This window comes from Epinephelus moara, chromosome 2 (assembly GCF_006386435.1).
Source record: "Epinephelus moara isolate mb chromosome 2, YSFRI_EMoa_1.0, whole genome shotgun sequence".
Taxonomy (NCBI): Eukaryota; Metazoa; Chordata; class Actinopteri; order Perciformes; family Serranidae; genus Epinephelus; species Epinephelus moara.
The window spans coordinates 11,569,620-11,587,676 of NC_065507.1; the positions used below are offsets into that span (position 1 = coordinate 11,569,620).

The 18,057-nt window shown below is 41.6% G+C and overlaps 1 protein-coding gene across 1 annotated transcript in view; it reads left to right on the top strand.

Moving 5' to 3' along the window:
* The first annotated feature begins 947 nt into the window (after window positions 1–947).
* The window catches only part of LOC126402475 (tumor necrosis factor receptor superfamily member 19-like), a 25,160-nt gene continuing 8,050 nt past the window's right edge, over window positions 948–18,057 (top strand). The window contains exons 1-5 of the mRNA XM_050064500.1: window positions 948–1,292; window positions 2,300–2,384; window positions 3,159–3,272; window positions 9,277–9,455; window positions 9,574–9,659. Coding sequence (XP_049920457.1) covers window positions 2,319–2,384; window positions 3,159–3,272; window positions 9,277–9,455; window positions 9,574–9,659 — 445 coding nt within the window. The 5' untranslated portion in view covers window positions 948–1,292; window positions 2,300–2,318. The remainder of the gene's footprint in view (window positions 1,293–2,299; window positions 2,385–3,158; window positions 3,273–9,276; window positions 9,456–9,573; window positions 9,660–18,057) is intronic.

Below are 18,057 nucleotides of genomic sequence, written 5' to 3' on the forward strand. Positions count from 1 at the left end.
ATTCTGGAAACCTGCCTGTGAGGTTTTGGTGACGTGTGCGCACTGTCCGCCGGTCAGCCAAACTTCCACTTACACCCGCTGCGCTCTGCCTGCGTTGACAGTAGACCTGGTTTCAGCTGGCGAGCTTTTAGCACACCTTTGGCGAAGCTTTTTGGCACAAAACTGTCACTGTGCCAAGCTGGATCTGTCGACACCTCCCCCTGCTGCGCCGCCACATCCATCTCAGCGCACCTCGGTCTGCCAAACTACCAAACTGAGCGCGCCTAGGGTTGCGCCACTCGAAACTAGCTCTGCGCGGGGTTTGCCACCCTGCGGCACCCTGTGCTGCGCCGGGAAACTAGAGCCCATAGAGACAGACAACCATTCACACTCACATTCACATCTACGGACAATTTAGAGTCACCAGTTAACCTGCGTGTCTTTGGACTGTGGGAGGAAGCATTCTTCTTTTTTTCATTATACAATTCAAACTGACATAAGGAAATGAGAAAAAAAATATAAATGTGAAACAGATTTTGTACTTGAAAATGCACAAATTCAAGTGTTTATAAAAAAAACGAATGAAATAAGATAGAATAAAATGTTTTTTTTCTGTTTAAAAATAGAGGTTCTCTTCTTTAGTTTCATGTATAGACTGTTTACATATTCATAATACAAATTATTCAGTGGGTCTTGAAAGATTAGTGGATATGATTAAAGAAAATGCTGCCGGTGGTTGGCAACTTAAAAATTAAACTCTGGCAGGGAAAGTGTTAAACTTAAAAGTAGGGACCGGCAGGGACGCTGTGAAGGACCTCTGGAGGTCCACGGACCACAGTTTGGCTGTGGCTCAAAACTCAGAGGGCTGGCTGCCATTAAACAGCCATCAACTAAACCACACACACACACACACACACAAACAGGGGAGAGACACACAGAGAAAGAAAGTCGTCTTCTTCTGCTTCGACATTCCTCAACAACATATCGACTCTCAAACCAGCCGATCTCTGATCACACTTTGCTCTGCCTGAGCTCGGTCAGCGCTGTGTGGGACCGGGTCTTTGATGTCTGCGGGCTGATCCCAGATCAGATACATGCGCCTCAGATCCATAAAGCCACCCCCCTCTCCCCGCCTTTGATGTGTGCGCCGAGTGTAGTCCCCGGGCTGCTGCTGCTGCTCCTCTGAGTTGGGCTGGAGCTGCAGCGCTGACATGGTGAGCGGACCGGTGCGGGAAACACAGCACCACACCTCTCACCGGTCTGCCTTCGACTTTTAACAACCAATACTTTGATCAACAGGAGCCTTTTAGCAGGTAAGAGGAGCTTTAGTAGTAGGTTTTGGACGTTCACGGCTTACACTCTCAGGACAGACGACACGGAGCAAGCGTTTAGTTAGTTTCAGAACACAAGGTGTAAACTTGAAGTCTCTAAATTCACATTACAAGTATGACATTGTGTTATTAAAGCAACACTATACGAAACTAATGTCGCTTTAAAGCCACGAGCTGCTAAACTACATGTATACTTCCACTCGCTTTACACGTATTCAGTAACTTTAAGTTGGGGATGTTGGATACCTGTGACAATTTTAAGGGCTTATGAGATTTTTAGGCAGTTTTATGAAATGGTTTTATAAGATAATCTTCCTAATGTAAAGCTATGAAGCTGTCTGAGCTTCTATCTGCAGCTGCTGTTGAGACTTTAATCAAACAGCATCAATTAACTGTGCTACAGTTCGCTCGTGCGTGTGGTTATTTTTAATTAGTGCGTCACAGCCTACACCTGCTTTATAAAGCTGTGGAAAAATGTGATTTTAAAGGTGTTTAACCCCTTATCATCCAGTCTACCCTTTCATTAGACGCCAACTAATGCAGCTTTAAGGCTGGAAAGGTCAGCATATTTCACTCTATATGACAGCATCATATAGATATTGTGTGTGCTTATCATACTTTTTTACTGGAGCTATGTCCTATTGATGTGTACAGTGAATGCAAAGTATAGGGCATACATTAAATGGAAATATTTAGATGTGTTGTGCATCATTTTCTTTGGACTTATCTTGTAAATAAAATAAAATTATGCAGCTTTAAATAAAGGCAGGCTGCACAACACGTTTATAATAACTGGATTTAAGCGGCTAAACAAACCTGAACTGATGGTGGTGATAATAAAAAACAAAAGTTTATCGTTTTACTTAAGAAAATTTGACCCAATCAAATGTTTGTCTTCTCCACAACTCATTAAGTGTTTATTATAGTGTAGAGGCAATATAATGACATAATTAATCTCAGTCGTCTATTGTTGTGTCCCTTTTTTTCAGCTGCAGGCAACTCATCAAAATGGTTTGGATCCTTCAACACACCTTCTCACTTCTACTAACTGTGCACATCATAGGTTCAGCTCTGGTAAGTGTTTCAGTTTTTTCATTTAAACACAAGAAAGCAAGATTATTAGGTGTTTTTGATTCTCTGACAACCTATAATTAGGCTACCGCACATCTGTTAATATTATTGTGTGTATAGCTTGTATGTTGAAGTCTTGCAACCTGTGTAAAAGTCCATTTTTGACATGTAGGAAATCGTAGTTCAACAAAAAATACTAACTCAGGATCCACGTTGTAGCTATTTTCACAACTTTCAACTGCATTCCCATCTTTCGAAATGAAAACTAACTTCTGGGGAACATGTAAAATGTCTCCAAACGTGAGCTGCAGAGGCTACAAACTTTTTGCACAAGCTGCACACATGAACTTGAACTGCACGACATGCCACTGTTAAACAGGCAACTGCTCACATTGCAGGACCCGTAAACTACTTGCTGGTAACACTCTGACAATGCTGAGTATCACTTTACCTTTGTCCACAGCACTGTCCTGATTGTACTTGCTATCTGTGTCCTAGTCTCTGGTTTTGGCGATCCCTGCATTGTTGCTTGTGACTTAGATTCAGCTGCTGCGACTGTGTTGTTTTCCCACAGGGCTCATTAAAGTTTCATCTTATCTCATCCCAGCAGCGTCAGACTTGTTTTCAAGAAGAGTCCAAAGCGAGGGTTGATCCCCTTAAATAAGAGAGATTATGATGCATAGCTGTGGATTCTGTTTCTGTGTCTTTCTGTTATGGATGTAAATGGTGATGAGTTATAGGAATCTCTAACTTTCGTCAAACCACTGTCCCTGTCAGATTCCTGTGGGGGCCGAGGAGGAGACCAGAGAATGCAGAGAGCAGGAGTACAAGGACCGCTTTGGGAACTGTAAACCCTGCAAGCAGTGTGATGCAGGACAGGAGCTATCAAAGGTTGGAGCAAGATTGTTTTACTTATTCTGTTTTTATCATCTTACATGAAAGAACTTAAAAAAAGAGAAGAAGTAATGTGATCATTCGGGAGCATTTTCCATAGAGCCACTAAATGGAAAAAATACTGCCACTTGTTTATATAGGAAAAGGAAAGTGTAGTAACACCAGGGATCCATAACAGGTCAGTTGAATCGACTTCCTCAAACTGAAAAGAAGTGGGATGGATTCCAATCTCTTAAAAAAACGCTGGGTTCATGAAAAGAATGGACATCAGTGTTTAGAAAAGTGTATCTTATCCAGGGAACCAACATTATTTATTACTTCCTCTCTTTCATGCAGAGAACAGCCAAGCCGTTATTAGCTTTTGTAGAACACCGACCCCTCTTTAATCAGTCACACCCATACTTTTGACCTTCTGCAGCTGAATGGCTTCCATTGTTTTTCCCCATTGCACCCTGTCCAACTTATTGTCTTCGCTGTTTGAAGCAAGCCATGCCTAAGCTTGCTGCTCTTTCGACTGGGAATACAGTTTTTTCCACCACCTTAGCCACAGGTTTTTGTGTGCTCGCTTTGTACAAACAGGCTTTTATAGTGTCAGCTTAGGCTTTCCTCTCTGGCAGCAGCTACTTTTGTAAGTGTAGGCAGCAATGTAAAAGTGAGTGAAGTATAATCACTGAATCGGTTTGTGGCAAAGCAAACATTAACAGTGAATAATGTGACACCTCAAAACCTCTCAGTCTTAACAAGTTGTGCATCATATGCAGGTTAGATAATTCTACCTGTGCAGTTTGTTTTAATATTTAAAAAGATTAGTACAAGACAGGAAACTTGAATTTAATTGATCTAAAATTAGAAACACTTATATCCATTGATGGATTTAAGGGCATCATAAAGAATGTGGTGATAGAGACATGTGCTTGATTTTCTTGAGAGGCCTCTATGTTTGAATAGTTGTTGTTTTATTGTGGATTTTTGTATTATATGTTGTATTTGTTGCATTTTAAATGTGTTTTGATTGGCTCAATCTCAACGGCACTTCCTGGTTAAATAAAAGTTAAATATTTGAAAAAATAAAACAAGTTGAATTATATTTAGGGCTGTTCCAATACGGCTACCAGTATCGGTAGTGCTTCTGATGCTGCCTCAAATGCTGGACCGGCTATGTTTGAGAGTTTATGCACCAATTAATAAACTTCAAAGTAGTTTCACTCCCAGATCAAACAGCAGTTTTCCTGGAAATCAATTCTTCGCCTCTCTAAAGCAGGAGCCTACACAGCGAGTTGCGCTGTGTAGCCACTGGCAAAAAGCGTTGCAGAGCGGCGAAAACAAATTGATTTATGGTTAATGGTTTACTATGAGCCATTAGCAAAATATTGTTGGCAGTATTTTACGCTGGAAATCCCCACTAATAAAAAGGAGCATGTAAAATATGCAAGGCTTTAGTTCCAAGGGGTGACGCCTTGCCAAATTCATGCTGTGTATGTATTTACGCATTTTTTTACAAAGAGTTTAAGCTAAGCCACGCCATAAAACAATTATGGCTATCATTTCACATCCATACAGGGTTATTAGTATCCAGCTGTTATTGTTATCTTTTTTAACGCAATGGTATCAGATCGATACTTGCTATTAGCCGACACACAAGTTCAGAGGCCAAAAATGGCAATAGAGCATCTCTAATTACGTTAAAGGAAAGTAAAACAGTCAACCGACTTGCTAATTGTTTTAAAGTTTAAAGGCACAATCATAAAGAGTAATCACCATCCATCACCTGATTTTTAGACATTAGATTGTAACCTGTTGTTGCTCCCAAAGTGGTTGACAGGTCCTCCAATAATTCAACTGTAATACACAGACTAACAGTCACTGTTACACACCATTTATACGGACGACGGTCAACTAAATATTTCAAATGCTTCCAGGTGTTGCGTTATACAGTTCAACAGCTCACAAAACGACCATAAAGTTTAATTAAAACAGTTTAAACAAAAGCTGAACATTATAACCTTCATTCAGGATTTATTGCAGGGCTGTTAGACGAGCCAGGTGTACCTAATAAACAAGCAAGTGAATTCATATGAGAATATATCTGCCACGACTATATAAACAATTTAGTCAAGAGATACTGATGGGCCTTAAGAAAAAAAGATAGCACTGTAAATTAAATTAAATGGTTCCAAAAGGAGATTTTTGTCCTCATAACTTAAGGTATGTGTTTGTTTATAAGGAATAATGTTGGTTTTAAGTATTCCATTAATAAAAAGGCTGATAGACTGACTTTAGGTGAGTTAACACTCCACTACTTCTGTAAGCACTCGAGAAAAAAAGCTCTGTATCACCCTTGACATCTGTTGCACACATGCATTTAAGCCAAGTTGCCTTTAATCTCAGTGCACACAGACATGCACTCTGTGGTTGGTAATACGCTTCAGTAGTCCTCGTGTTCCCCTGCCAGCTCAACAGGCTTGAATGCTGCTAGCCACCCTGGGGTCCTGGTTAATAATTGGCTGCCTCATTCTTTCTCTGAAGGTAGCGGGATGCCGGCTCACAGTGGCGACCTGGGCCTGCACTCAGAGAAAGTTTCTCAGAGAAACAACTTCTGATCTGAGCTCCGCGTAACCAAGACAATCTGTCCATATTCTGAAAGGCAGGGCTGACTGTTGGGAGGGAAGCAGACTTTTGGAGTCACTCTGTGCAGCTGCCATAGAGATCCCAGAGGAATGTGCCCCAGTTTGCTCTGGAAGTTTGCCTCTGGAAGCCGCTCTTAGGCGAGCTGACAAACATCAATTAGCCCCTTCACACTAACTGTAGCTAAAAGAACCACCCACACAGAGGGGACGTCCATTAAAACCAGTTATTCTTTGTCGGACATATTTCATTCTTGGTTTCATTCATTGCGAGTTGCTTCGTCTCTTGTGTTGTGTCAAGCATGAAGGGGAAGGGGTGAATTGCTTTCCAGTGCACGCTGGAAAACTGCCAGTGGCAAAAAAAAAAGGCAGGAACACAACTTTGATGTGTCAACATCTTGTAGTATGTAGCAAGAGTGTAACATTTCCTTCAGCCACACTCCCAGGGCAAAGGACCTCTGGATGGTACTGGCTAAAGAGAGAAACAAAGGAATGCATAAGCAACAGAGTGGTCAAAATCTGAGCAGCCTGACATTAGCTGCACCATTCTTGTGTTTGAAGAAGTAAGGCAGTAAAAAAAAAGCTTTAAAAAGTGTAATGAAGAGGAAAACAAAAGGAGTAAGTACATTTTGTCCCGGACAGAACACTGCTTTAACTAACATGCATTGTTTTCAGCGTCGTTTCATTACCAGATCGGATGACTGGCCGCCCCCCTTGTGATTCCCTCCTAATCTCAGAAATATCTCTGCGTCTGAACATGCTTCAGGTCCCAGCCAGCTCTCCCCTCTCTCGCCGCTCCTCTCCCCTCCACACTGCTGTTATGCTTGGCAGTCTCACCCAAACTAGATCAGGAGATAGGACAGGGAAATGGGATGTTAAGCATCTGCCTTTTTTGGATGGCTTTTGACGTGAAAGCACCTCAAAGTACAATATGGAAACGGACATTCAAGTTGAATGTTGGTTTGCTTCTTTTTCTTGCAGTTTCTTCTTGACTGCATCCCCTGTGGTTTTCTCAGATATTGTCCCTGTACTTCCAGCAGATGTATTTAATAGAGAGTTAATTTGCCTCTGTGTGTACTGTGGTATTTTTGCCATTATTGTATCCTCTACACACCCTGCAAATATGGTCTTTTCATGCAGGTTTAACGGACTGAATATGTCTTCTTTTGTGGACACTGGTGGCAGTTTTATCGTTATGCGTTGGAAAAGGCTTACACATTGTGTACGCACCTTTTCATGTAATAATAACTTCAACATCACAGATTACAGTTTAGAGCAGTCTTTCTTTCAGCTGCTGAACGAGTCTCAATCAGCGCAGGATGTCAGCTCTGTGGAGCTTTGTTAGCAGGGATAAAAGAAGAAAGAGATCACTCCTTGATGATCTGTACTGCCTGGATCAGAGGGGCAGAAGTTGGCTCCATTTTCCTTTTGTTTCAGTGCTCTGACCTGCTCGTGTCTACGTGGCATCAGCCCCCATCCTGCCATGCGGTGCCCCACAGGCAGGGCTTGTGCCAGTGCTGCGCTCAGGGGGGACGAATCATCGCTGGGCCCCTTCCTTCATGTGGAAGTGGGTCACAGAACCACTGTGAGGTACCCTGCAATGGCCGGGCCCACAGTGCTTTCTTAAGGACCAGTGTTAGGGTTCAGTGCCGTGGTAATTTTTCAGCCTCCACTGGCTCAGTCTGAGCTTCGTTCCCCTCAAACAGGCAAGACCATGGCTTGCAGCAGTGGGCGGCCGAATCTTCTTTATTCCCTCTTTCCCCTTTATATCACTCATCAGCCACCCCCTCGCTGTTTCTCACTCTTTCGCTGTCTCTTCCCTCCTTCTGTCCCCCCCACCCCCCCCCCCCCCACCTCCACTGTTCCCTTCCCTGCCCTGCTGGAGAGCAAGGCCTTATATGGAGAGTTCATAACAACAGCTGCAATAGTCTAGCCCTAGCTGGTCCACCTCGGGCCAGGCCTGGTCCAAGGGTTCAATGTCAGGCTCACATGTGTTTGGCTGGAAGGACTGAAATCCTCATCTTCTGTCCCCGACTCTGTGGTGCCATCACACGATCGCATCTTTGCCGCTAACCTCCCGTTTTATTTCTTGCCAGCCTGCTTCCCCAAACCCAACCCCCATATCAGACTCTTGTGCCCACATTCCAGCAGGACTGCATGCCCGGGCAGTGAAATGGGACACGGGCGAAGAGAGGAGAGAAGAGAGAAGCCCTGTTTGAAGCTGGCCTTCACTTTAATGATATATGAGCACCTCCCGCCCCCTTGTCCGTCCTTCTGGCTTTGGATTGCGTGTGGCAACACCAGACAACAGGGGGGCAGCTGCTCTGGAGCTGATAATGAATGATCAATGTATGATGTCATCCCTGCAGGGTCTTTTCACTCGGTGTGGTGTACAGTAGTATCAGCTGTCATGTAAATGTCAGTTTGTCATTGAGGTCACCAGTCTTTCAACATAACTTTTAGGGATATGACAGAGAACCGATTAGGAAAGAGACAAAACAAGAGTAACATTGGCAGATAGAAGTAAGCAGCTGGAGTAATACTTAATATGAATTCTGTTATGTATTTACAGCCCAAGTTAACAAATACATTTTGGGGTGAATTCAGTGTTACCATAAATTTTCCTTCAAATTACATCATACGTGCATTTCTACATTGCCAGTTGCTGTATAATAACATAATGTGGAAGACTTGACACTGAAATACCGACAAGTTATTCAACTAAACATGATAAGTGTTTGATCGTCTGTCCAGACTATATATTTTAGTCACTGGAAAAAAAGTGTTCCTCTAAAAAATGTCTTCTCTAGTTTAGATTTTGCTCAGCCCAGGTGAACAAATCCCCGAAAGGTGGCTCAGCATTAGATCAGTCACAGGGTAGTAGGAAGCTGTGCTTTTTAAGTGCACTTTCCATTGTTGAAGACAAAAAGAGTATTCATCTTATTTTCTCCATATACCTCTCCATAATCCTTGCCCCCTTCCTGAAGCGTTTCCTTTGCTTGCTGGCCTCTCAATCAACGGGACACTCACAGAGTCTGCTTGGAGAGGGAGTCACACAAAAACGCAGCAATAAACTTGCAATAATACAACAGTGGGTGTCCCCCGAGGCCTTTATTATTCAAATGCCTGGCCTTTCTGGGTCTTGCAGCGGAAGGCCGCTCATTCATACTAAGAGAGTCAGGGAGATTATTGCCAGTGTAAGATGGACTCTCAAAAGAGGCAGGCCATTGTTCTCCCCTGATCCCGCGAGCCAAGATCATTCTTTAATTCCAGACCCCCGATAGTCCACATTCAAGCCCTCTTTTCACCAGCTGCACATCTCCCCAAACCACCGACCCCACCTCTTACCCGGTGTATTCTCCCTTTAATCCCCACAGGAATGTGGCTTTGGTTATGGAGAGGATGCCCGGTGCGTGCCCTGCCGGAGCAGTCGCTTCAAGGAGGACCGGAGCCTGCAGAAGTGCAAGCCCTGCCTGGACTGTGGACTCATCAACCGCTTCCAGAAGGGCAACTGCTCCACCACCAGCAACGCTGTGTGTGGCGACTGTCTGCCGGGGTGAGAGGACAGAGTTGTGATAGTGATCATTGATAAGTCTGACAAACATGTATCTTAAATATGTTACATTATGAAAGTTTGTTGCAGGTTTGAACGTGTCATTTTGTGTCTTCAACAGATACTACAGGAAGACAAAATTAAGTGGCTTCCAGGACATGGAGTGTATACCGTGTGGGGACCCTCCACCTCCTTATGAGCCGCACTGTAAGCACCTTCCCTTTCTTTTATCTCCTCTAACAGTTGGCCTAACATCAGTTGGACATTTCGTTAAATGTTCCAGTGAATAGAGGCTATTCATCTAAGCCCACAATAGGTGATGTTTAAAGATGAAACAACAGTGGTCTAAAAGCAAACATCACCAGCTTCTGCACACAATTGAACTTCTAGCCAAATGCTACCAGAACCAAATCTCAGGCTGTGCCACAACAAAGCCTGCACACACACACACACACACACACACACACACACACACACACACACACACACACACAACATGCCAGCACACGGTCTTTGGTGTAACCAGAACTGCAGACGTTGAAGGGTGGAGCGAGCCACAGTTCATTCACTAAGTCTCACTGAGCCAAGCGGCCAAGCTATATGTGCAAATAAATGCTTGGATTTACAAGCTAAGCAGTTGAAAAGCTGAAATGGATAGCGCTAACATAATACTGGATTTGCCAACACTGGATTATGTTAGCTCAGAGTGTCACTCAATCTTAGCGCTCATTTTGGATTAAAAGAGCAAACTTCCTTGAACAAAACCTCCATTTATATTTCTAGACAAAACACGTCTCAATGGCGTTCGAAAAAGGGCTGCACTGTTCTACGTGTTTTTGTTTCAGCACCAGAGTAAACACGACAGGGAGTGTGCCGGCTCAAGCAGCACAATTGATTACCTTTTTGCGCAGATCCATTATGCAAAAAGGAGACAGGAGGTGTTACAGTATGCTCACAAAGCAGGGTTTGCATTCCAGTAGGCTACAGAGCCAATTAACGTCTGTCTTCCGGCCATTAGGAGTAGTTAAATACAACCTTATGATTTCAGGTTTCCACATAAAACCAACAGGCGAACGAACTTATACCTTTGGTAATTGAGTGTGACTTCCTGATGGTAAAGGAGGCTGCAGCTGTTTCTGAGGAGGCTTTTTGGCAGCGTTAGCATCAGAGCGGTCCCAGACCAGGGTGAGCAGCCTCACGTTAAATGAATGGAGACAGCTCTGGGATATCAGACAACTTAAAAAAAAGTTGTTTGCTCACAAGCCCCAAATGGGAAGAATCACGATTTCATCAGATCATCCGCTGTTTGTTTGCTTTTATGTTAGTTTTTTTCAGTCTATATATTCAGTCTGTATATTTTTTAATGTGTTGTTGCAGTGTTTTGTGATGAATGTCGGCTTTGAAACAACTGGCCTCCCTCCGTCTGCTCATTTGTCCATCTGTGCCGCTTCCCGTTTTGATACTGGAGGAGGCCTACGAAACAAAATGGCTATTGTGTCTCAGAACATAGCTGGTAGTTAGCTCCTGCAGGGACTCTCAGTGGAGCATTTCCAAATGTTTGAAAGTCTTGCTCCCTCCCTCCAGTGTTATCTTGAGGAGGGTGGTGAAAACTTGAAGGGCAGATCATTCTAATAGGCCACACTGGCCCCGGGGGCAACGGTGCATCTGTGCAGGGGAGGCAGTCGCCGTCTGGGAGGGACTGTAAATCTTAAACCACCCCCCCTTTTCTTCTCCTCCCTTTCCCCCAGTGGCTTTTTTGGAGCCGAGTAAAAAACGAGATTGTGTTTTATGGATTCCTTCAGCCTCTTTAATGTGTTTCATCTGCTGGAGTTTTTCACTGTCACGGTACACCATGCTAACATACATAGGCATGCACACAGACACAAGTAGCGCGAATCCCTACCTGTGCTTTGTAGCTTATCCCTGCATTGTGCTTATTACTATTTTCAACCGGATTACGCAATTCAGGTGGGAATTGTATCTCTCTTTGTTCAGCGTGAAGAGAAACAATGGTGTTGGTTTAAGTGCAGCCACAAAACAACAGTTATCTTTGATATTCGAGGCAGGATATCCCTTCTTTCACAAATTAAATATCTCAAAGAAATGGGGCAAATTCTGGAGAGCAGCTGCTACTGGTATTTGCCGCGTATCCCTTTTTCCATGCTGCTATTAGAGCTTGTGAAGACTAGCCAAAGGACACATGATCAAATGAACCTCTGTCCCTCCTGATCGCCTCAACGCCCCATCCTGTCACATGGAGAAAACTTATTCACTTCTGTGGCATGCCAACCGACTTCAAAGCTTCATGCAATCAGTTCTCACCACAGATGGGACACAACATATCAGGCTGGCAAGGTACGGGAAACATTCCTGACTACAATTGCCTGCCAGCAATTCAAACCAGAGCGTCTCAGTATTGTCAGACGTCAGCAGCTGGAATGATGATCTCTGGTGATTGCAGATCAGTTTGTCCTCACTACTGTCTTAATTAACTTATCATGCAATTATCAAACCACAGCCGCACAGCAGCAACGATGTTTGGTGGTGTTACATTACAAGACGTGATGATTGTAAAATGTTGTACCACAAACACCTTGGGTGTCGTGCTTTTGTATATTATAAATCATCCCAGCAGACATATCCAGTTTCACTTTGAAAGAATGCAAATGATGATTTAATACGTTGTCTGTGGTACCTCTTAATGGTACAGTTTGTCTCGGGTACTGAACGTGCAGAAACAGCTCCTGTAAAAGTGTTTTTGTGTTCAGTGTATGTGCATCTGGAGGATCTAATCTAAAACAGACTTCCATGTGAATGCTCTCTCATAAAAGACGAGGAAACTGAATTCATGATCACAAATTTAAAGGAATACCAGATGATAAGATGCTCGTCTTCTTGAACTTTCTGTCTGAAAAGGCATCAAATGAAGCAAAGCTGTTAGATTTCCAAATCTTTGAAGCAGCAGCTAATTCCCTTGTTTATATATTTACTGAATTACATTTTTTGAACATGCTCAATAGGGCTGAGCGGTATACTGGTTCGTACCGAAAACTGTTATTTATTTTCGTTATGATATGAATTTTTCATATACCGCAATACCGGTGAATAGCCCAAACAACGTCCGGAATGTGCGCGGCGGGAAAGTGTTTCAACGTTGCACACATCAGGCGTGCTAGAGCCGGCGAGAGTGAGAGCATAGAGAAAAGTTTAGAGGCGAGAATGGCTGCCGGAGAGAGTCTGCACACGATGACCCAGAAGAACTCATGCCAAAAAGAGCAGTGTTTCCGCTATAAGCCACTTGCGGCTGCGCACCGCCGTTTACAATTCTCCTCTGCTCTCTGTATCTGTGTCACACAGACACGTGCGCACACACACAGGTGAGCACACTAGAGCATGGCTTGGGCCGCATTTTCCTGACCGAAGCCGACCCGTCCCGAGTCCGAGACAATTATGACCGAGCACGGCACTAATGGAGCGGAGCCTGTGTTGCGTTCAGGCGTTGTCACATAAATAACAAATTCCGGTACTTGAATAGGCCATAGCATGACACAGCAGCATGTCAAGTGGGCCGAACCCGAGCAAAATACCGTCAAATACCGTGAAACCGATATGATTAAAAAAAGAAAAGTGATGTGAAAATTTTGTCATACCGCCCAGCCCTAGTGCTCAAGTTACAAAGTTACTGTAGAGCTGAGTAGAGACATCAAACCTTAATAGCTAGCCTACTTTAAGCTCCTCGCCAGAATAGCATCGCCTCTAAAAACGATGTATAGTAATTTTATAGTGATTTAGGTGCCTTTTGGGGTGGGGGAAAAAATCAATACTGTATAGTATCGCAATATTTTTGTGTGGCAATATTGTATCGTCAGTAGGATCGTGATAATATCATCACGAACCTCTGGTGATTCCCACCCCTAATCGTTTCTCACGTGACAATTGAGTCACAGTGATCAATTCAAGGTTCTGTGAATAAATTCTGTGTTAAACAGTTTTAAATATCTTCACATAAAATAGAAACACTGTTTCACAGCTCTTAGGAATGCAGTCAGAAAAAACATTTATTCTCTCTTTATTCAGAGTTCTGAGCAAAACAAAGCTCAGTTCTCCTAAAGAGCCTCTTTGTGCAGACAAAAGTCAAAGATCCCTCTGAGGTGTAAAGAAGTGCCTCTTTTATTTGGAGTATGTGGCATCCCATAAAGTCAACAGGCAAGGAGTGCATGAAAGGCTGTGGTTTATTGGTCTGGTTTGTGTGGAGATAATATCAGCAGGTGAGCTCTCTTCAATGGACTAGTGTTTATCTGTGTTTGCTGCAGCTGCTGGGCCTCTGATAACAGGCTGCCTTTGTGTTGAGGAGCAGATGATGCTCACCTTGGATGAGTTTAACTTGACCTTGACAATGAAGACCGAATGTAAACACCATTGTCAGTTGTTACATCTGTGGATTACCAATACAATGCAGTACAGTTTCTGTGTGTGTGAAGTGATCCGTGCAATGACAACTCATTATAAGTCTCAAATTTTAATATTACACATGACGGTATGACACCATGCTATTATGAGAACAGGGTGTCTCTGGACTATTTTCAAATTTAATTAATTTAATTTATTTTTATTTTATTTTATTTCTTTTATCGCTTTTAACTCAGGTGTGATTTTACTTTCACTGGTTTATTGGTTTATTTAATATTTTATTTTTCTTTTATTTATTTTTTATTTTTCTATTGTTTTATTTTCTGTTATCTATTATTTCTTATCTCCTTTTATTGGTCTATTTATCTTTTTTATCTTCTGTTTTTTATTTATCTTTTACTGTTGTTTTTTTTGCTCTTTTATTTTAATTCATATATATTATCTTTTTTATTGGTCTACTTTTAGTATTATTCTTTAAATTTAATTTTAAGATTTTCTTTATTAGTCCAGCTTTTACTGAGGCAGCATACTCCACTCATGTCTTTGCATCTTTTATTGGTTTATTCTTCATCTTAATTATTACTTAATGACATTTCCTTGGTTTTAATGGATTTGATTCACTTTTATAGTTGGTTGCTGGCTTTATTTTGTGCCTCCAACTTCTTCCTTGTACTTTGTGCAGCACATTGTGCTTTATTAATCTTTTACAAAGCTTTTCTTTTGTTTAAAAAGCCAATTTTTATAGATATGAGGCCATAAAAGTTATTAAATAGTCTTGAATTTGAACTTGTGAGGTCTTAATCTCCACAAACATTTTATCTAATTTAATTTATTCATCTTTTAATTGCTTTTTTGTCAAAATGAATCAAGCTCTTGTGCATGAAAGTCACTGAACTTAACACTGTCTTTTACTTTATACAAAATGTAGATTAATCGAACTCACTTCCATAACTCTGTTCCTACATAAACGCCTGCCTCTGCAACATATATACTCCTTACCTTTATACTTATCAGCAATGCTTAATAACAAATGAATGATTTGTCCAAAATTCTGTCTTAAATTCGGTTTAAAATAATTTAAAAAGGTCTTAAAAAGCATTAAACATAAGTGTTTGATACCTGTGGACACCCTGGAGAAATGGTGCACCATTTTTAGTCACATATATATAGTATTATATTTTAATAGTGAGAGAAAGCTTCTGTCTGCTGTGATTTAATGTTCATTTATGTCTTAATGGGTGATACTTTGTCTTCAAGTGGGATCAGTAGGATTACATGCACATAAAAACGTCACAGCTTAACTGTTGTACGTCTTATATAAACTTATATTTATTTAGAGAGTTTCAGTGATTGTAAGATCTGGAATGTGGCAATATGTAAAAGAAAAAAGTAATACATACTTTTCAGTGCTCATATGAAAGTGCTCCTTTACTGTGCCCTCTGGGTCAGACAAAGTTTCACAGCACTGCTTTGAGTTTTTCTCTTTTTTTCCTGTCAGAAGGAATGTTAAAATACCCTTATCCCCTATCTGGCTGAATAAAAAAACTGCCCAAAGCTAAAGTAATGTTTACAGTGGATAACAAAGAGCTCTTGGATGTGAAAAGGTTGAAACCAGTTCCCGTTATGATTAATGTACTGAAAGCAAACAGCAGGGCTCACTGAAAAAGATTTTCTCAAACAAAAAGCCATTCATTATATTTGCAGTATTCATCAAGAGTCCCTCACATTTTCTTTCTCTCCCTCCACATTGTTGTGAAATGGTCTGTTTCTCCGTGTCAGACCAGCGTACCTTTAATGTTTGCTCTGCAGTAACCCACACCTTCCCTATCATGCATTGATCAGAAAAATTATATTTGATTACTGATAATGATCTGAGACAATTATGTTAAGCTTACATGTGAATGGCCTCAGAGGGAAATGTCACTCAAATGGAGAATTAAGGCGTGCTACTGTTTCTTCTCCAACTTCCTCTTAAAGCTACAAACCAGAGAGCTCATGAGGAACGTGCAGATCTGATGTAACGCTGCTCCCTCATATTTTGGTTATCACGCCGGATGTCTGGAAAGTGACGGACTGCTGTTTCTTTGTTTATAAAGTCTGTGTGATTAACAGTAACATGCTGCAGCAGCCACTGCTGGTTTAGGATTTTCATAACTCAGTTCTCCAAATAAACCCAGAAAGCCGCATGATTTGTTCATGTCATGGTTCAGTCTCAACCTGCAGTCAGACATTAAAAAATTTGCTACTTATCTCCGAGCGCACAGATTACTTGGCAACTTGAGAACCACAAAGTGGAGCTGTTTTTTATTTGAAATTACACGTCACTAATCAAGGAAAATATAGAAGAAGGAAGGGTCATGACGACAGTAACAGCGTTCCAGGAGCCAGATTTTAGTGCCGGTTGTATTGGAGTCAATGGGATGGATGTAGCAAGCCACACTATAACCCATCTTATCTTTGTTGTTTCAACTTTGACTGAACTATCCCTCCACCAGATTAAAAAAACACACATTAAGTGATGCTTACGGACATTTTTTATCTAAATATGTGTGTTTGTTTTCTTTGTTATTGGTCTCCAAACAGATCATGGCTCTGTCAGCTGCATCTCAGCCACTGCAGGACAGAGCCATGATCTGTTTGGAGACCAATAACAAAGAAAACGAGCACACATATTTAGATAAACATACATAACGTAGGAATTATCAGTCAAATTGGAAAACAACAAAGATACAGTGGCTTATTGTGAGATTTGCTGCGTCCATCCCATTGACTCCAATAGAACTAGCACCAAAGTCTGGCTCCTAAAAACGTGTCACTGTCATCATGGCCCTTCCTTCTTTTACATTTTCCTTGTCACCAATCAGGAACTGTGTGGCAACAAGACACATAATGATTTGGTCCAATCTAACCACTGTCATTGATCAGTTTTAGGCGCAGCAGGCAGCTCTTTGTAGCGAAAAGCTCTTCCTGGTGAGGACAGAGGAGAATTTCGCAGCTATAGCAAAACATTTAGTAGGTATCAGTATGAACAACAAAACAGCTGACTTTTTGCTAGGGCAGGGCAATATGAAGATATTAAATCGTTATCGAGATATGAGCTTACATACCATCTTAGATTTGGATATTGTTGTATCATGATATGGCATAAATAGTGTTTTTTTTCCTTAGTTTATTTGCATCATACAGCGTATCTGGTCAAAAACACTGTAAGGTTCGATATTGTCTCCCAGTCCTAGTCTTACTGAAGTGCTTGGGAGAAGATTTAAAAATATTGAGATATATATTGTGTATCAAGATATAGCCTAAAAATATCATGCTAGAATTTCCCGGACATATCACTCAGTCCTACTTTTTGCATGACATAAGGTGATAATGTCAGTGTTTGGGTTACAGCTTGTTTCACTGCATCCAAGTGGGGGAAAAAGGTCAGGTAATACAGCTTTAAATAGTATTACAAAATGTGCATAACACAATGTTTAAGTTCTGCGTTGTGTTTGTGGATGATGAGGACGGAGACGAGTACAACTTCTGCCTCGCTATTCTCTGCAAAGCCCATTATAATCAATTGGATTTACCAGAATAAAATCTCCCCCAAATAAATACAGAAACAAGTATGAACACATTAAAAAAAAGCAACAACAAAATATGAACAAATATGAAAGATGTATTTGGTGAAATATAAAGCTATTACAATTATACATCGGTTACAGCTGCAACCCTACTTTAAATAAAAAAGCCCTTCAGTTTGAGGGCGATGGAAAGTTTCAGTTTTGTTTTGCTACTCTTTAGTTTACATTTGAATCACGTATTGTGCCTTTATCTCTGATGAGTGTTTGAGAGGATAATTACATGGAGCAGATGCCAGGTTCATCTGTCTTATGTTATGATATCTTGCATTAAGCCGTATTAAACCCTGATGTTCTGTATTTGTGGGAACTTGTATAATGAGCAGCATTCTTGAGGCCAAAAGTCTTCACATGAGAGTGTGTGAAGGTTCCCAAGGGCGAGGCAAATCGTGACATCACGTTTCCCCTCGGGCGGGAGCACAAGTGTTTAACAGTGGCTTAATCATGAAATCAGTGCATGTGCACACAACTCACCACCACAGACACAATGACAACACAAAAAGCAGCAGAAAAGAAAACACGACACACTCATACGTGACCCACTTCACTTGCTGCCTAGCCAGCACGTC